Source organism: Oreochromis niloticus, linkage group LG11 (assembly GCF_001858045.2).
Source record: "Oreochromis niloticus isolate F11D_XX linkage group LG11, O_niloticus_UMD_NMBU, whole genome shotgun sequence".
NCBI lineage: Eukaryota > Metazoa > Chordata > Actinopteri > Cichliformes > Cichlidae > Oreochromis > Oreochromis niloticus.
In genome coordinates, this window is record NC_031976.2 from 21665329 (window position 1) to 21686559 (window position 21231).

At 40.6% G+C, this 21231-nt stretch overlaps 1 protein-coding gene across 4 annotated transcripts; it reads left to right on the plus strand.

The window, feature by feature from the left end:
• Positions 1-174: 174 nt before the first annotated feature.
• Positions 175-15726, plus strand: arnt (aryl hydrocarbon receptor nuclear translocator). 4 transcript variants are annotated; one of them, XM_013274807.3, is made up of 20 exons: positions 175-543; positions 1132-1225; positions 1413-1451; positions 1541-1591; positions 2509-2722; positions 4326-4539; positions 4635-4737; positions 4830-4895; positions 5020-5105; positions 5269-5345; positions 5755-5889; positions 6000-6074; positions 7865-8016; positions 8224-8349; positions 8815-8890; positions 11127-11317; positions 12967-13162; positions 13338-13533; positions 13635-13756; positions 13849-15726. In XM_013274807.3, the coding sequence occupies exons 1-20, from the start codon at positions 507-509 to the stop codon at positions 13930-13932; spliced, it is 2334 nt and encodes a 777-aa protein (XP_013130261.1). In that variant the 5' UTR covers positions 175-506; the 3' UTR covers positions 13933-15726. The 4 variants fall into 4 exon arrangements, with proteins under 4 accessions (XP_013130261.1, XP_013130259.1, XP_013130260.1 ...); XM_013274805.3 differs by having other exon boundaries at positions 176-543; positions 13335-13533; XM_013274806.3 differs by having other exon boundaries at positions 176-543; positions 8227-8349; positions 13335-13533.
• The last annotated feature ends 5505 nt before the right edge of the window (positions 15727-21231 follow it).

Below are 21231 nucleotides of genomic sequence, written 5' to 3' on the forward strand. Positions count from 1 at the left end.
TACTCACAGCCGTGCAGTAAAATATTGTAGGCGTTAGTGTGAACCACGAGTTTCAGTCAAACTGGTTATGCACTAAAACCCCGTCACATTTGCATCATGCACCTCTGTCATGGAAAGCGGTGGAGCTGCAGTTCCCTCCGCTGCCAGCAGGGTTTGAGGTAGTGACTTCATTGGTATCGTTTACACGGTAGCTTTAGCCCTGCTAGCGAGAAACGCCATCTTAAGTTGACGGGGGGTTTAAACGGAGTGAAAAGAGGGAGACGGGCACTGAGGAGGCGAACCTGTTATTTTTTTTATGATTAAAATTATATGAGTCACCTGGACTAGTGTTTGTCATGGTTCGAGGGCCTGCATGAACGCAAAAGGAAAAAGGGCGAGAAAGTGAGGAAATCAGCAAGATACTAGTTAGCATTTAGCTACCTAGCGAACGGGCAAGGGGGAGGGGCGGGGTATTTGAGGATTTTTTTTTTTTTTTTTTTTTTTTGGTGAAGCTGAAGTTTTTGTTTATGTTATTCCACACAGAGATGTCTTCTTCAAATGCAGGTAAGGTCAACTTTAAGCCGCAGTGACGTTTTAGTCATACCCCACACTGCAGCTGTTAACCGGTTATGAGGGATTTCTTGAGCGGAGCTTTAAGCGGACACTTTCCCAATGATAGCGTGACAGCGTCGGCTAACTTAGCTCCGTAGCATGGCTAGACTTGTTATTGCACAAACATGCTAACTAGCGCACAGGAGTTAACGGTTATTGTGGCCCTCCTTTCATATTTTGCACCACTAAAACAGTTACGCTGAAAAGCCAAATCTGAGTTGAGCAGACTGTCAAGTTACAATAGGCTGACGCTGTTCAAATGTTTCGTTTTCGGACAATTCTGTGCACAAGATTGTATCTGTATGCTACATGTAGCTTTGAGGTTAGCCCAGAATCGTAACGAAGACGAACCAAGAGCAGATGAGGTTAATTTTCTATGTTGTGGCCTTGAAATCAAACACATGTACGTTGATGTTATTTTGAGCTCCGATTACAGACTCCTGGCGGTGGTTGAGTTTGTTTTTTAGTGCTTCAGGCACAATAGGAAATCACTTGTCATCTTGTTTATTGCGCCTCTGTGTTGCCCTGTGTTATTGATAGAGTTACAAGACCCAGATCTGGGTATGGGGGCCAGTGGGACCCAAACAAGTGGCGGGGCTGTTGTACCAAAAGGGAGCAACAAAAGACGAGCTGCGTAAGTGTGTGTGTATATATGAGAGAGAGAGGGGTACTGTTCATTTTTGTGCTGATGTATCCATATTGTGCTATGCACATTTGCTGACTGGCTGACTTTTGTTTCTGATCGTCGTGGTTGAAAATTCTGGTGGGAAAAAATGTGTGAAACTGTGTCAGATTCTCTTGTTTCTTCTCTTCTCACGCAGGCCAGACTTTGATGATGTTGATGAAGGCAAGATAAGCAGGTATGTTTGTGTGAGTTATGCTGGACATCGAAGGTTTAAACTGGCTGCATTATAGTAAAAATCTATCTGGTTCTCTTCCTTCTCTTTAGGTTTGATGATGACACAGGAGGCTCCAGCAATGACAAAGAGCGCTTTGCCAGGTAGGAGGATGAATTTAGAGGAATGGACATATAGGAAGGAAATATAGCAGAGCATTAATATAGATGCAGGAGCTACCCCCATGCCTGTCTCCCCGCTTCAGCTTTTTTCTTTTCTTTTTTTTTCCTTTTTTTTTTGGGAGGGGAGAGGTCATCCTGCACTTCTTTTTGTTTCGGTAGTGACTTTGAGCCTGTTTTTTTTTAGTGGGTTGGTTTCATTTCCAGGTTTTTGGAAGACGATCAGAGTTTTGCAGATAAGGAGAAACTAGCCAGGTATGGCTTGTACCACTGTGGAAGGCTCCCTCTCCTGCTTGTATTCATATTGATATTGAATGCACTGATCAAATACTTTCCTGTCCCGCTGGGATACCAGCACATTATTGTTTCAACAGCACAAAATTACCAGTATATTTTGCTGCTTTGCGTCTGTTTTGGTGCCTTCAGAATGTTTTGCTTATTTTCCCAAAGTGACTGGTTTCCCCTTTCAACCCACCACTATGTTATGTGTCACTAACTGCTACACTGTGTAAGTTAAGGATTTTTCTCACTCCAGTAACCCCTTCCTCTTCAGCAACTATCCTTTCTGTCTGTTTTGTCCCCCTCTCCCCTCTCAGGTTAACTGAAGGGTCTTTCTCTTTCGGCACTTGCTCTCTTTTATCACACAAACTGGCCTTGAAAGACCAAACTCTTTTGCTTTCTCACGTTCATTTTTTTTTTTTTTTTTTAGATCATTGACTTCACGTTATTGTTTGATGCGATCATTACATGTTTCACCTTCTTGCACTCCCACTTCTTCCCGATTGGCATCTTTACATTGCGACATAAACTCTAAACTATACTCATGTTGTCCACCCGCCCATCTGTTTCCCCCATCTCGATCCCTCCTCTCCACCTCTTCCTCCTTCGTTTCCTCACTCCAGGGAGAACCACAGCGAGATTGAAAGGCGGAGGCGTAATAAGATGACCGCTTACATCACAGAATTATCTGACATGGTACCCACCTGCAGTGCACTAGCGCGGAAACCAGATAAACTAACCATCCTGCGAATGGCAGTTTCCCATATGAAGTCACTTAGAGGAAGTGGCAATACCAATGCAGATGGGTCCTACAAACCTTCATTTCTCACTGACCAGGTATGAGAAACGGAAGGAAGGTCAGATTTGAAATGCCTGCTAAAATTTAAAAAACCCTTTCTATTCAGGGAAGGCAATACCAGTGACTATGTGACAGTATTACTTATGTAAGAGTTGTTAATATAAAGGTTTCACAGTGACAGTTAACCTCACACTGTGTAACACTGAGATCAATAGAAGTAAAGAAGACTGAAAGTAACACCTTTTTAAACATGCTTGTTTTCTCACGTTGTGGCTGTTGGTTAGCTTCTACTTTCAGTAACTCTCCTTATTAGGTAGTCAGTAAAGTTTAAAATTAGTGATGTCAAAGGTTATGTTTGTTTTAATTTTAACCATCTTTCATTTAGACACTTGTTTAATTTGTTAATTGTTCAAAAACCCAACTATTAATATGCCTTGTACACCTGTATATCATGCAGAACTTGTGTATGTTGTGCTAGCACTTAAATGTGGGTGTGTGAATTTAGGATTGTCTGTAGGTGGTGTTTCTGACGAATTTCATTGTAAAATACTAACCATATTGTATTCACCAAAGTGATGATCTCTTACATTTTAAAGCTAAGTGGCATGCTGCATCAGCTTCCACACTGCTGTCAGTGGTAGAATTGGATTTGATTGGCTGTCAGTTGAAAAGTAAAACTTTTGTCATCTCTGCGCTGCAAGCAAACCAACAGACTCACAATACTGTTTTGCAGTGCATTATGTCATCTCATCAAGGGTGAATTAGAAATGTATAAGTTCACATCTGAAATGTATGCATGCAAGTGATGAAACTAGGGATGTGCACGATTAGATGACTAGATGTTTAAATATTGCTGATATCATTATAGTTGAAGAAATGACTTCAAGAGTTGTGTGGTGTTTTATTTAAGTTTTCTGGATTTAGTGGCCTTACCAACCCAGAGAGTGGGACTAGAAATCTGGCCCTGAACCACTGAAAAAGCATGGCATTAATACCGATACGCAAAGGGATAGGAAGACACAACAATCAGTGGGGCTTAAGATTTACATGTAAAGGTTAAACAGAGACCGAAACATCAATGGTTTGGAATACAACAATGGGGTGACAAGATGAAAGACTAAGATATACACAGGTAAAACAAATGGCTGATAGGATCTGAGGGACAAACGCTCCAGGGGTTAGCCAGCTGTGTTCTGGTTGCAGGGCTCATATCCAGTAGGAGCACTTTTTCACCTGAATGTGACACAAGTCAAGATTTTTCAGTATTCTTCAAGCAACACAAAGTAAAACAGATAACAGTGCAAGCCAATCATGGTTTGATAGTTTCTGATGGCTTTAAAATGCATATATAGTGGTAGCATGGACATTGTTTAACCTCATCCACTAGATTTCTGCTCAACAGTTTCTCTTGCCTCCATGTTTTCTTACTTTTAAACTTATTGGCTGTTTGGATGTAAAATACGTAAATGAAACCATCAGATTTCTAGTCTACCAAGCCAATAACCAGGTAGCCAATGTTTCTGTATACTCTTCCCATAGAAGTGTTTACACTTCTAACACTTTTCTGCATTTTCACAAATACTTTAGATTGATACCTGCACGACTGATCTTTGACCTTCACTGCTCGCTGTCTGTCTGTAGGAGCTTAAGCATCTCATCCTGGAGGCTGCTGATGGCTTCCTGTTTGTGGTGTCATGCGAGACGGGGCGCATTGTTTACGTCTCTGACTCCCTGACCCCGGTCCTCAACCAGTCACAGTCTGACTGGCTCGGATCCTCCCTGTATGATCAGCTCCACCCAGACGACAAAGACAAGCTTCAGGAGCAGCTCTCCACTGCAGAGAATAACAACACAGGTATAAACACATACTAGGAGCAGTTTCACAGTGATGGGGGAAAATGTGTGCTTCATTTTGTGAGCACAGTTCAGTGTTGTCTTTGTCCTCAAAAGGGAGGATGTTGGACTTAAAGACAGGCACGGTGAAGAAGGAGAGTCAACAGTCATCAGCGAGGATGAGTATGGGAGCTCGTCGATCATTCATCTGCAGAATGAGGTGATTAACAGTTAATAATATAGTTTATGATTGTATTGAAATGTGTAGCAGAATGCACAGTTTCACGTGGTGTGGACTGTTTCTGTTTGCAGGTGTGGCACGTCTCCAGTGGAACCAATGTCAATGAACAGACTGCAGTTTCTTAGGAACAGAAACAGGTGACCAAAAACAAAAAGATCTTCTTATACAATCGTATTGAATTTACTGTGCAGAGAAGAAGCATACCTAATATATACCAGCTGTAAATTCATATTTTCATTGTCTTTACTTCTTCAACCTAAGAAATGGTTTGGGTGCAGCGAAGGAAGGGGAACCACAGTATGTAGTGGTGCACTGCACAGGATACATCAAGTCCTGGCCCCCTGCAGGTAAAACTAGTCATTCTCAATCTTTAGATACATGAGCATCTGTTATATTTGCTTAATTATATGCAGAAGACCTCTTTACAATGCTTAAAATCACAGAGCTAGATATAAAAAAAAAAACAAACTTTAATCCTTTATATTTTGCATTTTGTCTTTTGTTTTTCAGGAGTGTCATTAACAGATGATGAAGCAGACAATACTCAGGGGAGTCGCTACTGTCTAGTTGCTATTGGGAGATTACAGGTACAGTGGATGTGTTGTGGTCCCATGTCTTTTGCTGTGAGCTCAAGTAAAAGGGCAAATGTTTCGCTGATATCAAAGTGCAGTAACCTTTGATCCTCAAGTCCTCAGAACATAAATAAAATTAACTGTACGAGTGGTGGAAGATAGATTTATGAGGTGAAAAAGCTGCATTTGATCTTTTTATTAGTGTGTTATCTGAAGGTGATTTTGCACTAGTTAGTTGAAGTCATTGTGAAACCCTGATATAATTAAGAACTTCTGCGTTTTGTTCTGTTCTTCCTAGAAAAAAAACTGATCTGAAACTGAAAGTGTAAAACATCTAACCTTACTCATGCTCATTGCAACTTTGATATTATCTAAGTTTTTGTTTCTGGGTTTTTATTGCCTTTTATTTTTGACTCTTCTCCAGGTTACTTGTTGTCCTGGTGACACAGATGTGAACAGTATCAGTGTTCCTGTGGAGTTCATCTCCCGACACAACTGTCAGGGCATGTTCACTTTTGTAGATCATCGCTGCTTGCCCGCTATCGGATATCAACCCCAGGTGAACATAGCTGGCTAAAGTGCCAGGGTTGCATTGCATTTCCTCTGAAAGTCTTTGTCAGAAGTTAGTTTTCATGTCCTGTAGAGTAACCACATTTTCTTTTGTTGCAGGATTTATTGGGGAAGAATATCCTAGACTTCGCCCACCCTGAAGACCAGGGCTTACTAAGAGACAGCTTTCAACAGGTGAATTAAAAACTATTAATATCATGAACTTGGTTTAGCATTGGAGTTTTGTATTTGTGGTTGCATTGATCCACCATTTTCCAATTCAAATATGAAACGCATTTTGCCTTTGGGTGTCTGCTCATACAGAGTACTAGCTCAATGGGGTATCACTGTTAGATTTATAAACTGTACTTCTGACTTTGAGAAGGAGATTGGGAATCATATTATGTATGATGGGTGAAAGAGGGTGTTACACCAAGAACCTGGCTGTAATTGCTTTGTCACTAGCAGATTGTCGTGGTTGCCCCTAGTTTGCATGGAGGACAGTTTCACCACCACAGTGTTTGCAAACATCTTGGTGTTTAACATGCACACCACTGGCAACTATTGCAGCCTGCTAGTGACCAAAATAATCGCAAGGAGGTTGTCCGTGCAGTGGTGTATACCTCCTTACAACCAATTTCACTCAATTAGTAACAAGCAATCACTTGTCAACCAGTCGAGGAATACATATTTTTTCCCTTCAGCGACCAGTGGCTGCTACATGATTGCCATCTTCAGTGCAGTGTCAGTGATTCATTTGCTGAATTCTGTTGTCACTGCTTGTTTTTCCCTTTCCCTGCTTTCACCATGAGTGCACCTGCGCGTGCTCTCTCACTCTCACACACACACACACACACACACACACACACACACACACACACACACACACAGATGGACACACACACACTTCACGTTTGGCTTGCCATTAAAAGTGTAGTAATTTCAATGGAACTGATGACAGCTTCTTAGCAAGAAAGAGAAAGAGCTGCAGTCTGAGGCTTTCAGCTGTGTTTAGTCACGCTAACACAGTTTGTAGTTAAGTTAAAAAAAACTTTCTTTAACCACATAAAGAAAAGCTGCACCTGGACTTTCATCATGCAAGTGGACATGATGAATGTCTACATGAGGCTAAGGAATAACTTAACAATAATTCTTTGTAATGCCAAATGGCTTGATGTTGTTCATTTTCAGATTTGTGGTATGAATAAATGGCTGACGGTTCTGTTGCGTACTGGTTTAGATATTTGCTTGGCAAGCAAAAGGTTGCTGGTTTAATTCCAGCTGGAGACACAAGATACCTCTGAGTTTACATCAGGAAAGAAATCCGGCGTAAAACCTTACGAAATCAAAAGTCACGATGAGGCTAATAAAAGTATCTTATAGTATAAATGAACTGCGATCAGCATGATCTTGAGCAACAGAAAACTTCATGCAACTTTTAGCCCTGTCCAAAACCACTTGGATGTTAACTTTAAATAGTTGGATCCTTGTTTTCTTTGGTTGTATATGAGAAACACGGTTTATTTAACCTAGATGATGTTAGAGAGATTTCTCTTGAAAGTTGATTTGCATTTTGGTAATTTATTTCCTTAACTACATAAATTTAAATTTACATGTCCGTGTGTGGATGACAGAGGCTCAAAATGGGGGAAGGCATTGCTGCAAGAGCAATGTGGCAAAAATGGAAGATAAGATCTCAGAACATTCAAAGTTAATGGTGCAAAGTCAGACTAAAACTGAAACTGACCATACAAGTATAAACCGTCCATTTTCCACTGAAGAGCACTTGCCTGATTGTATTTGCTGCAAGGGAAAATGTTCTTTCTGCACCACCAGATTCAGCAGTAGACACAGTTGTCCCATTACCTTTGTAACCCGATATCTTCCAGTCACTCAGTTTCTCTGTGTGCATGCAATCCTCCGCTCATTGCTTATGAAAACACCACAGTATGAATATTTGGCTTGTTGGATGTGTGTGTCCACAGGTGATTAAGCTGAAGGGTCAGGTTCTGTCAGTGATGTTTCGATTCCGCACCAAGTCGAGAGAATTTATCTGGATGCGAACCAGCTCCTTCACTTTCCAGAACCCGTTCTCGGAGGAGATCGAGTACGTCATCTGCACCAATGTCAATGTCAAGTGAGTCAAGCAGACATGATTACACAATCAGATCCAGCAAATAACGAAAGTATTGATGTTTTTCACCGTGTCTGTGAGACATTCCTTTGTGTGAACGGTTACAGTTCCTCTTACATCCACAACTACCACAGCCGCTTTTAATAAACCACAGACTCATCACTCTCTCCCAATACTTCTCCTCTGCACCCGCCAATGATTGTGGGGCAGTAGAAACTCAACTCAGGACCCCCTCACTCCCATCTCCTCCCCTGGGGCTTCGATGCCCCCTTCCCTGGGTCAGAGCAGCCCAAGTGGTCCTCCTGTAGTGCTCAGTCCGGGCCAGATGGCCACCAGGTGAGACCAGGCCTGACCTCCCTATCCTCTCCCTGCTTGGGAGAACAGGGGCTGCTTCTTCATGGGAGACTTCTGCTGTTTCTAGCAAACTACAGTCCTTCTGTTTTTTTTGTCCTTTTCCCACTCTGGGTGATTCTTCTTTTCTTCATTTCTGTAGTAATGAATAGCAGTGCTAAAATGGAGCATGTCTTATTTTTCTTTTATTATTCTGAGTATTAAATATACTTTAAAGAGGTGAGCTTTTGGCATAGGTGGTGTGGCATGTTAGCTGTATGTACGCTCACATTCTTTTCCTGACACCTTTTGTGTTCCCACGGTGGATGGTGGTTGACGGTGGTGGGCTGAGTGCTAGTTTGTCAGCAGGTGTTTGGGATTTCTAATGCAACAGTGAAGAGCATGGGTATGTGAAAATTATGGTATATTAGGCCGACTTCACATAACAAACTCTCTCTTCTGCTTTTTCAGACAGCTACAACAGCAGCAGGCTGACCTGGAAGGACGAGATGGTCCATATGAACCCGGATCAATGACCCACCCACAGGTCAGGGAACACGACTGTACCACTTGACTGAAGCACATACGTTTCCTGTTTCTTTTGGGTTTCTTTTTATAGAAACAGTGGCAGGATATGGATTGTTTGCTTTCCAGGAAAGCACATCCGGATGTTGGTAGAATCATCACAGCTTCCTTACAACTGCCTGCTATTCTTGGTTGAATTAACTGCAGTGCTTTCTGTTGTAGTACTTAGTCATTTTCTGCAGAAATGATTTTTTTTTTAATCAATCATGACCCTCATGAATTGTGCAGATATGTTACAGAGAAAACATTGGGGGCAGTGGGAGAATATGAACTTCTCAAATGAAATTGCGTAGGTTTGAGGACAGTTATGTGCTGCATTCTTTTTTTGTTGTTGTTTTTTGAGAAGCTACAAGGATGTTTGTTTGCATTTAGCCTGAGCTTTAGCCTCCTAGTTGTAAAAAGACAGCAGTGAGCAGGACAGTGCTCTCTCTCTCTCTCTCTCTCTCCATATATATACAGTATATATATATATATGTACTGGACAAGTTGATTGAAAAAAACACATCAATAATTTCACCTGTGAAACTGCTATATGTGGAACGTCACATTAAAAATCCTTCATCTAACCAACGGTGTGAGAAGAAAAGCAATGTTTGCAGCTGCTCCCATCCACTGTCATCTGTTTTTCAAAACAAGAGCAAAACTGAATCAATAATAAGCAAACGTCAAAGCTGTCTGTAGGCAGATCACCTGCTAGATCTGTGAATTTGGAAGGTTTTCTTGTAAAGTTTGCCATTGTAGCAGTGATACCTGCAGCATGTAGGAGTGAGTTTGAAGAGAGGCACAGCATTTAGTCTGCTACATCTAATATTTTTTTCTGATAAAGAAAATATTTATTTATCCCATATTTATGATTAGAGTCTTTAAAATGTTCGTATTTGCTTGTGCTGTTCTTGTACTTACAACATCATCAGCTAGCCACCTATATAAGCAGCACATCAGCATGTGGTGATGGGCGTGTAGTTTCTATATGTCTCAGTAAGTTTGTGTGTATTTTCAGTGTCTGACAAGTGGAAATAATTGATTACAGAAACCATTAAGAATTGCATTGATAGTAAACTGGGGACATTCTTATTAGATGGGCTACCTCATGAAACACCAGTGGCAGAAATCACCCAAAAAGCGCTGGATTTTCCATATACGCCAAACAAAAGCCTTGCACTCTTTTTTTTTTTTTCTTTTTTTTTTTTAACGGCTGAGCCATGTCTAAACCCGGGAGTGTTGTCTAATAGACATGTGAGATATGAGGAAGTTTGCTGCTCTTCACAGTGCAGTTTCCTTATTTTGTCATTAGCAATTCATACCCCTGTTTATAAATTAGATCCATTTTCATTCAAGCTCACAACTAAAAGGAATTCATTTAGTTATCATGTAACCTCTTAATCTTTGGTTATGAAAACAGCAATGGGTAAAACATAACACAATTTATGAATCAGAAATAAGGTGAACTACAAGCAAGATAGCCAATGGTGGTAAAGTAAAGCAACCAGTAGCAATAAACTGGATTCCAGTTCTGGGTCCCTCATAACTTTTAGGTTTTCCAGTCAATTTAGTGCCAAAGCTGTGAAAGCTAAACTGACTGCAGGATTTTAAAAAATGGCTGTGGCAGTTGCACAATCGCAATTAGAAGTAAAGTATCCACAGGGAGCAGCTAGAACATGTCAATATTTGCATGTTCTTAGATCTGACCAAATGGTGGAAGCAGTGGCGTCAGTTAAACTGTAATTACCATGGAAAGCTGCCAGTAGCGGTTACTAGGGCAACAGAATATTCACAACCGACAGTGGTACACACACATGTTTATTAGATGGTCCGTGTTCACAAGCAGCTGTTTTTGTGTTGGCAGCAGCAGTTTTTACATCGCCCTCAGTGTGCAGCCTTAAAGGACGTTTTACAGACTGGCAGCATCGGCCAGTCATTCACTTCACTTACTGAACATGTGTAGATTGACAACATATGAACATATAAAGGAAAAACAGTTCAGTCATAACATTTGGCTGGTTTTACTGATACTGTTTGTATCATGTGGGATATGTTTGCCAGTTTTAACGTCCTTAATGTTTTTTGTTGTCCTCATGCTACTGTGAACAGAACCTGGTCTGTTACAAACCAGACCTTTAACTTGCCCAGCGCTGCAGGCATCAGTTATTTTCATTATTGATCACCAGAATGTTTACAGTTGTGTGTGTGCGCTTCAGATGCAGGTGCAGCCAGTCACTGCAGCAGGGCCGGACCACAGCAAGAGCATTGAGAAGCCAGAACTCTACCCTTCGCTTTTCCAAGGGCAAGATCAGACCAAAGGCCTTCCTTCCTCCACCCCTACTCCATCCACCCAGATCTACGCCCCAAACAACAACTTTGCTGCTGGTCGTTCCAGCGATGCATACAGGTAGCAACTCCTCTCTGTCCGTATGTGTACCTTAGTCATTGTGAGGGCTGCTCAGTGTTTGTGTGCTGTCGCTTGTGAATGTATTTACTTTTAGACATTTAATTTCAGTTACTTAGGAGTGCATAGCTATTTTCCCCATAAACAAGCACTTTTGTAGCTTCGTTTAGTTGATATAGGACTAAATTAGGTTTTATTATCACCTTGGGATGATGTAAAGTTAATGCTGTGAACCTTGCTGTAGTAAAAATTTTGAAATGTTTATTATCTACTAACTGGAGGCAAGGAGAAAAACTCTCAGTTACTAAGTTGTAAATCTTCCACTGTGTCTGGAAATCGGGTAATAAAAGCTTTAAGTTGATGCAGAAGATGCCCGGCAAAGATTATAGGTCCCTTCAAAATCTGCTCTTCAAAGCATGGACTGAAGTAGCTATACTCCCTGTTCTCCTGACTTTAAATATAATTTGCTACAATTTTTCTTGTTGTTGTTGTTGTAAATGTTTGTCATGTCTTATTTAGTAGATTTCCAATCACACTGAATCAATCATAACATAAAAGATAACTTGTATATCATATCCTAACAAAGTATTGTGTGTATATATGGCCTGAGAAGCGGGTCAGCACGAATACAGTACCTGCAACAGCAAGACCGAACCAAACTACAATCAGAAAGTCAGATGATGGAATACCATGAAAAGCTTTTCTAACATTTTTAAACGTTCATTCAGTTTCATCCCATCATCAAACTAGCAAAATTACCTTTAGTGCGAATGCATTATCAGTCACTGTATTCCCGAGAGTTGGGAGTGTCATAAACAGTAGGAGGAATGCTTATGACCGGCAGTAGATGCAAGAAGATGTCACTAATGCGTCTTTTCCCTTTGCACCTACTCGACTCTTCTCTTCTCCGTTTTGGTCGTTTTCCAATACAGTTGAGTACCACATTACAATTGTGGTTGTTATAGCAAGGCAACCTGAAAGTCCTGTCATTTATATGAGACGCAACACAACAATGGAGGGCATGGAGGCAATGGTTTAAATGCTGCTCGGTCTGTGGCGTTTTGTCAGTCTCCACATAAAAGAAGAGAGACAAAAAGCATGTGTGGCCATGTCCCTCGCTGCTGTTTTTTTTTTTTTTTTTTTTTTTTTTTTTTTTTTTTAAAATGCCCAGTTTTATTCTTGTTTTACTCTCATGCCCCATCCAATGGCATCATACCTGGTACCGGGTACTATCTCCTAATGGAAAAAAAATCCTAAAAATCAATTGGAATGATGTCGAGCCAAGCAGGTGCTAGTGGAAAAGAGCCTTAACAGCAACCTCTGTGGTTAGCACGCCTTCTTATGATGTTTGCCACTAACCTTTGCAGACTCTCAGCATATAAGTTTTCTTTCCCTTTGAGAAGCTTTAAAAAATAAACAATTGTTTGCCAAATCCAACACTGGCAAAAAGTGGAAATGAAGCAGTAAAATGTTGACCTGCAGTGATGTTATCAGGAATTATTGTCCATCAAATGTATTTGCATCACAATATTAGCGAGACGATGCCACCAAAACATTTACACATCTGAAACCTGTCTCCACAGAGATTATGACAGAATGTTGGGCCTCTGCTCTGATTTTATCCCTATGCATGTTGTCACTTTTCTCCATAGACCAGTCAATATGAATCCACAGATGCCGCAGCCCACCCACTCAGCCTCAGCAGGACAGATCTTGGCTCAGATTTCTCGTCAGAACGTAGCCCCACAGCAGGTTACCCAATCCAGTACGACCAGCCCCCTCCATGGAGGCCCAGCAGGCGGGTGGCCTGGGGCTGGACCTGCAGCCAGACTGCAATTTAATAACCAGGTGAACTAGTATAACCAAATTGTGTGATTGTGTTTGATTGCATTTTTAGTCATTTTATATTCACAAAAAAAACCCCACTATCAGGAATATGTTTACGTGCCTGCTTGGTTACTGATCACATCATACTACCTAAGGGCTAGTAAATGAAGAAATCTGTTTCTTTTCTACCCAGCAGGTGGCTCCGCAGGCGGCAAAGACCATGTCACCACAATTTACTCCCATGGGAGGGTTTGTAGGCGGCCCTACCAACACTTTTGGCCAGATGCCAACAGGTGCTGCTCCCATGCCTACAGGTGCTGCTCCCACTGCCACCAGCGGCGCAAACTACTCGCAAATTAATGCTCATGCAAGCCTCAACAACAACGGTTTTGGTAGGTTGTGTGTGGGGTTTTCTTCTTCTTTTTTTCGTCATCTTCTTTGTCTGCAGTTGTACTGGTCTGTAGCCTCAATCTCTTCTGCACTCCTGTCCCAGATGGCTCTCAGTCTGGGGCACAGTTCCCTCCTCGAGCAGCAGAGGCAGTGTGGCCCCAGTGGCAAGGCCAGCAGCATTCACAGAGTAATTCAGAGCAGGGCAACCAGCAAGACATGTTTCCTGTGAGTGACACAAGCTTATTCAGTTTTAGATGTTGTTTTACTTTTCTATTCTATGTCACATTAAATAAATCTGTTTCTTTTATTTGACTCAGGATGTGTTATCTATGTTGGACCAGCCTGCCAACTTCAACAACGAGGACTTTGAGATTCCTATGTACACGCCATTTAACGAGTGACCTGGAAATACTTCTGTCGTGTTGCCTGATTTTTGCCCTCACGGTTTCTTATATTTAGCTCTTCTCCTCGTCTGTTCTTTCTGCTCTTCCCCTTCTTTGCATGGCTTCAACTGCACAGCTACAAGACAGTTAAGGATGGAGGGATAAAGTTGAATGCAGGGGAATGGGAGAAAAAATCAAGAATTTGCTACTGACTAAAAGATTATTTTAACAATATACCGCCATTGTAAGAGAATTTTCTAGCTAGCACTGCCCAAAGCTCAACAACCCATGTTGTAGATATGTGATATACAGTATATATGTTCATATATATATATATAAAAAATATATATAAATATAAAAACGCACAATCCCACAACCACACTTGAATAGACTGCACAAAACACCCTCCTAACTCTGGTAAATGGAAATGAAAACGGAAGTAAACACACACTCGCACACAAAGGCCTTTTATTCTAATATATTCATGGTTTTTCTCAGGCATTTTTTAAGAGTGTGTTTTGCTGTTTTAGCCTTTGGCGCGTAGACTAATCACTCCAGTCACTGATTTAAACTCTTGGGAAATTGCAGGGATATACAGCTTTGGAGTTTTTCCTTTTTTCTTTCTCAATTATCAGCTGTTGCACGCTGACCTCACTTTCCTATCCACAGCATGTCTCCGCATGACTGAACTGTCCATAGCACAGATTTTTATCAAGTAGTTTTCCATGTACAAAGGTGGCCTCCCCTGTGAATTCATTTGTTTTCCCCCTTTTTGTGAAACATGCAAGTTATTTTTTTGTGATGTACTTCAACACACCTTAAAATGGCTTATATACAGTTTTTTTTCCTATAAGGAGTCTATTTGAAATGTAAACAATCTATTTTTCGTTGCCTACGTAGACATAAATACAGTATACATGTGTTAATGTTTGTAAAATGGATGCATACAGTATCATAATCAACTCAAACTTATTGGGTTTCTGCCTTGCTTGATTTGCTTCTTTCTGCTACCCTGATTACCCTTTAATTACAGGCTTTTGTACGTATTTTATAAGAGAAATATTAAATAAAAAAAATCACACAGCAATAATTAACAAGCAGGAATTGTGTAATTTTCAAGCCATTCTTTATCATTGTTATAAATGTTTCCTTTAAATGTTTTGAAATGGAGATGTGTGATTTTTAATTGAAATGTCTCCAAAGTATTATATTGTTTGAACTCTTGATCTATCCATTAACCGTTCTCTGACTGGTATTTTACTAATGGTTTAATCAGGGTATTCAGGATTAAAATGGAATCAGCTGAGATAAAACTGGTATGATATTCAGTGAGAATGTCCATGTATGTGTATTTTTTTAACAGTGTTTTGTCCTGTCCTGTTGTTTGTTAGACTTGGACTGAGTCTGTTTTTTGGCGATTTTGCATTCTAGCAGAATGTCTCGCAATGAACGGCAGCGCTTCTAAGATGATTTAAGTTTTAAGATGTGGAGTTTAAAGTTGACCCTGATGTTATCTTCCCTTGTCTGTGTGTAGCATACACACATTCATGATAACAGATTATGTCATTGTATGTAAACTCATGTAGATAATGCCCAGGCTTCATCTTCCAGAGGATGGTATGTTGTTGGTGACTGTGTTGTCTTCGTTATTGATGAAAATCTCATTGGTTACTCTGTATCCAGTTTTGTTTCTTTCTTTTTCTTCCCTCACTCATAGAAACACACATATATAAATATACTCTAGAGGTATATGAAATTTTAAATGAGAGAGATATGTTTTGGTTTTGTATTAAATTGTTACAATGTCTAAAATGAAAGTGTTTTATTGTACTTTGAGATGGACGTTTGTTCAGTTACAATGGGTTTGCATTTTATAGTGTTTGTTTTCAGCTCCAGGTTTTTATTCTTTACTAAAGTGACTTATCCTGATTCATAGTTCAGTATAATCTTTATTTTATATCAGTTCACTGCATGAAATAAGCTCCCTCTTGCTTAATTTTTTTGTGTTATAATTAATAGTATTTTTTTTATTATAAAAAAATATACTGTAATAAATTTTGCATCTGGCTACTGCCACAGTCAATGTTAAATGTAATATTCAGGATTGTGCAGACTCAAGTTTTTGCGCAGGACTTAAAGGTATTACATTAACTACTTTGAAATTACACCCATTTTTTCAGTCCCCCATTTTCAGGCAATTTAATTGCACAAGCAAACTATAATTTTAACTTCGTGGATTGTTTTAGTATTTTAATGTGATGAAATTCCTTTGCCGTCCTTGAAGATGCTCCACTAGCCTTCAGGTGCTGCTTCTTTGTGGGTCTCTCTGCCTTTAGCTTTGAGTTCAGTAACTAAAAGCTGCTGTGTTAGGTTGAGATCAGGTGACTGACTTGGCCTTTGAAGAATATCTCATTTCTTTGCTTTGAGAATCTCTTGGGTTCCTTTTGCAGTTTGCTTTGAGTCATTTTACCTGTGAAATGCTGTCTGTTCAGTTTTCCAGCATTTGGATGAGTCAGAGCAGCACTTCAGAATACATCTTTCCACTTCTATCAGCAGTCACATCATCAATAAACACGTGTGTGTGGCCCGATTCTATCTATCCACAGTGCCAGATGGGACACACCTTGAGGACCTCTAATTTCCCGTTTTTTGACCAAGATATCTTTATAAATATTTATTACTGCTTTCTTTAATCTGTGCAATATTTCAAAAAGAAACATGTTGTCTCAGAGTGATGCTGAAAAACTAGATCATGCATTTATTACTTCAAGGCTGGTCTACTGTTATTTGTTACTATCAGATGTGCTCAAAACTCCAGGAAAAGCCTTTAGTTGATTTAAAATGTTTCTACAAGAGTACTACTGAGACTAGAAAAATAAAATATTTTTCCCATATTGGCTTCTCCTCATCAGCTCCCTGTTAAATCCATCACATTTAAAATTTTTCTCCTCGCATACAAGGTTTTGAATAATCAGGCCCCATCTTATCTTAATGACCTCATAGTACCGTATCACTCCTTTAGAGCACTTCACTCTAAGACTGCAGGCCTACTTGTGGTTCCTAGAATATTTAAAAGTAGAAAGGGAGTCGGAGCCTTCAACTTTCAGGCCCCTCTTCTGTGGAACCAGCTCCCAGTTTGGATTTGGGAGACGGACAGCCTCTACTTTTAAGATCAGGCTTAAAACTTTCCTTTTTGATAAAGCATATAGTTGGGACTAGATCAGGTGACCCTGAATCCTCCCTTTGTTATTCTGCAATAGACTTGGGCTGCTAGGTGATTCCCATGATGCATATTTCTTCTTCACTCACCTCAGTTTTCACCCACTGTTTATACATGAGTCTGCATTTAGTTATCATTAATCTCATGCGGTCATCCACAGCATGTCTTTATGTTGCCTTCCTTCCCTCACCCGAAACTGGTCGAGGCAGATGGCCTCCCCTCCCTGAGCCTGGTTCTGCTGGATGTTTCTTCCTGTCAAAGGGAGTTTTTCCTTCCCACTTTCACCAAGTGCTTGCTCATCTGACGGTGGGGATCGTCTCTGTTTTCTCTGTATTAATGTAGGGTCTTTAACTTACAATATAACATGCCTTGAGGCAACTGTTGTTGTGATTTTTTTAAATACAACTGAACTGAATTAAAGTGCTTAGAGTGGTCAGTGACACTACATAAGCACTAAGTAAATCTAAGTACGCTGCATTACACTAACTTCCTTGAATGTGCTCTTGATTAGATCTTATAAAGTGGTTTTTCTTAACTACGGAAATCATTCTGTCGTCATGTACTTCAGTTGCCTGCTGTGTCTTTCAGGCCTTTTGGTGTTGCTGAGCTGGTGAGTGCATTGCTTCTTTTTAACCAGATGATGCTGATTTGGCCACTCCTAAAGTTTTTGCTGTCTCTCTGGTGGGTTTATTTGGGGTTTTCAGCCTCTCGTTATCCTTCATTTGCACCCACATCTAGTAGTGTCTGTTGCTCAGAAGGTAGAGGAGGTCATTTATTAGTCGGCCTGAGGTTGGTTGGTGGTTCAATCCAGGTGTGCATGCCACAGTATTCCTGAGCAAGATACTGAAACCCAGCTTGCTGTACAGTGGGTGCACTGGAGTGTGAATGTTAGCTAGAAAGCACCTACTTAGGTAGGGAAAAAGTGCTTTTATGAATAGTGCTCGAGTAGAAAGGTGACATATAAGAACCATTTTCTATTTCTTTAAACCTCATATTGAGTGTTATTGTAAAAAGCAACCAAATGCAAGTTCATCACTTTGATCTTTCTATCTGCTTCATTTGTCATGGAAACAGGCCTCACCTGGTCATGAAACTGCGTATCAGTCAGTTATCCAATTACTTTCGAGCCTCTGAAAATGGGGGACTGTGTATAAAAATGACTGTAATTCCAAAATATTTAATGTAATGCCATTTCATTTTTGATGTCTGCAAGTACATCACTTGATTTAAAATGTACCGCAATACTGCACAGAGGCAAAAGTACAATTACTATGTCACTACCCAAATATTTCTGGGGGTGACTGTATTTCCATTGTTTATGGCATTGGTCCTTGTTTTAGTTACATCCATCCTTGCTTGAGCTTCCTTTAAACAGTTTTGTGTTCTTATTTGCAGAAAAAAAACAAAAACCACATTTGCCCGGATTGTATCCGTTTTCTTTCGCCTTTCTGTATATGAGTGAAGAGAGATCTGCGGGTATCTCCTGGGATCAGGTTCCACCTTCGTCCTTCCCTCCTCTCTTTCACAGGCTGGGGGTGAAAACGGATGGTAGTAATGCTACAACTCTTCTAAGAGAGGTTTACTGTGTCACCTCTTCAGTCTTTGGGTTGCACTTGAGTGACAGCATGTGCTGTAAATCTTGTTTTTCCAGTATCGTTTCAACAAATTCGGCTCCTCGCCTGACTTTTTAGTTGGATTCGCTGTTATTTACAAAGAGTCACTTTACTCGTTGTGTGTTTGTGTGTCTGTTAGTGGCATCAGAATACAAGCAATCTGCATTTTTTTTTGGTCAGGATCAAATTCCAAACCCTCTCAAGTGGATTGCCACTAAGGCATCATATCCTCTTTCTCCTCCTCAACCCTTTTTTCCCCTCCCTTTTCTGCATCTTGACCATCTTGTGCTCTCATCTTTCTGCCTCTTTCAGGCCATAAAGTGGCCCAAACTTCATGTGGCTGTGCAGGGGCACGTGGCACAGCAGATTGGAGGATCTCAATCTGCTCACTTGACTTGAGCAAAATTAAAAGGAAAAAAAAAACAAAAACTGTGTACAGCCACAATTTCTTCCTTGTTGTCATGTATCTACACCTTGCACTGAGAACTGAGATCCTACTCAGGTGTAATCTCCTGTAAAGGCCTCATGTCCTAAAGAGATGCCTGGGTGTTCTAATCTCAGGAACGGCCTGATTGTTACCAAACTCCTTATTAACTATGCATAGAGGACACGGTAGCCAAATGGAGCTCCGTGTGTCCATCAGTAAATCTTATCGTCGGGACGAGGATGTTAGGTGTCAGCGCAGAGAGGAAAAACAGCCAAAACAGAAGAAGAGTTGGATGATACGTGACGAACTGAAGGACGCACTTTTATCGAAGCCAACAGATGAGAAGAGAACTGTGAAGCAGATAAACTTGGGATTTATTTGGATATTTCAACATGGACCCTCCAGCCCTCCCTGTGGCCAGGCTGGATGTGGATGTAGATCTCGGGTTTGCCCTCTTCTTCTTCTTCCTCCTCTGCTTTTTCTTGTTGGTCACCATCATCCGCTGTGCTCAGATGGTGCTGGACCCTTACAGCGCAATCTCTGTAACGACATACCAGGAGGAGCAAATGGAGGAGTGATGGAGACCAGAGACCGGTTCAAGCTGTACAGATGGGATAACAGAAATAAAATCCTACACGCCACAGAATATTTTCAGGCATTTTTTGTGAATGAGTGAGTGGGGCTGAGCGGTTTGAGACCCTCTTTGAACTTTTATAAAGCTTCTACCCTACTGCAGCAGGAAAAAGTTATGCCAACAGCATCTGCACCTTCTAATCATGTAAGCGTCCATCTAAAATGTAGAGCATGTTTCATAATGTGATTTGTTGAAATGTGCATTAATGCCCCACAAGTTTCTGTAATATATCTCATAGCTTTTAAATGCTAGGACAAATTATGAGGGGGGAAAACAGTTCAATAAGTCTCGGGTGACTCTTAAGAATGAAGTGGAATCTTTTCATTGTACCAGAAAGTACACTGTGAAAAGCGGCTTAATTTCAACAAAAGCAAATCCCCTCCCTTCCACGATAATAGAGCGCAGATGTTCTCAATGCAAAACAGATGTTCAGTTCATTCCCCAAACTCTGCCACACGATGTTTTTGAGCTATTTGCGCAAACTCTCGTGCAAGCGACTTATTATCGAACAAATTGTGTAAGTAAGTTAGCTTGTAGCAGGTGTCAGTAAGTCGATGAATGGTGTCTATGTGGAAGAAAAACTGAAGAGCTTCTCTTTGTGCACAGTGGTTTTTATAATAAATATGATGTGAATATTCAGCTCACATAGCCCTCTGCATGTATTTCACAAACTGACTTCACAATCTGTTAAAGCCAATCTTTAAAATTCTAGGTTTTTAATATTTTTCACAAGTTTATTGTTTGTTTCCTTTCGTTGGGTTTGTGTTGCAGTGATGCTTTGCCGCTTCCAGCCACTCTTTCAAATGCAGGAATTCACACCCAGTGATCCTTCAGGAGAGACTAACTCATTCTAACGGTCCAAAGTTAATTAAATAATTGCTTTGCACTCACCAGACACCTTATTAGGTACACGTTGCTACTACTGGGTTGGGTTGGAACCTCTTTTGTCTTCAGACCTACCTTAATTTTTCATGGCATAGATTCAACAAGGTGCTGGAAACATTCCTCTGAGTTTTTTGGCCATATTGATGTGATAGCATCACACAGTTGCTGCGGATTCAGATTTGTTTACTGCAAATCAATGAGGCAAATCTCCCATTTCATCACATCTCTACTGGACTGAGATCTGTTGACTGTGGAGGTCATTTGAGTTCAGTGAACTCACTGTCAACTTTGTGATATGGTGTGTTATCCTGCTGGAAACAGCCATTGGATAATTGGGTATACTGCAGTCACAAAGGAACCGGCAAGACCCAGGTAGGCTGTGGTATTTAAACTATGCTCCGTTAATACTAAGGGGCACAAAGTGTGCCAAGAAAATATCCCCCACCCCTTTACACCACCAGCAGCAGCCTACACTGTTCATGTTGTGACCTTTCTACTCCATTTGATGCTCAGTTTGAACTTCCGCATCTTGACCATA

Coding starts and splice junctions, on each gene's coding strand:
- arnt (XM_013274805.3), top strand. CDS start 507: ATGTTATTCCACACAGAGATGTCTTCTTCAAATGCAG. Junction 544..1,131: donor GATGTCTTCTTCAAATGCAG/GTAAGGTCAACT, acceptor TGTTATTGATAG/AGTTACAAGACCCAGATCTG. Junction 2,723..4,325: donor CTTCATTTCTCACTGACCAG/GTATGAGAAACG, acceptor GTCTGTCTGTAG/GAGCTTAAGCATCTCATCCT.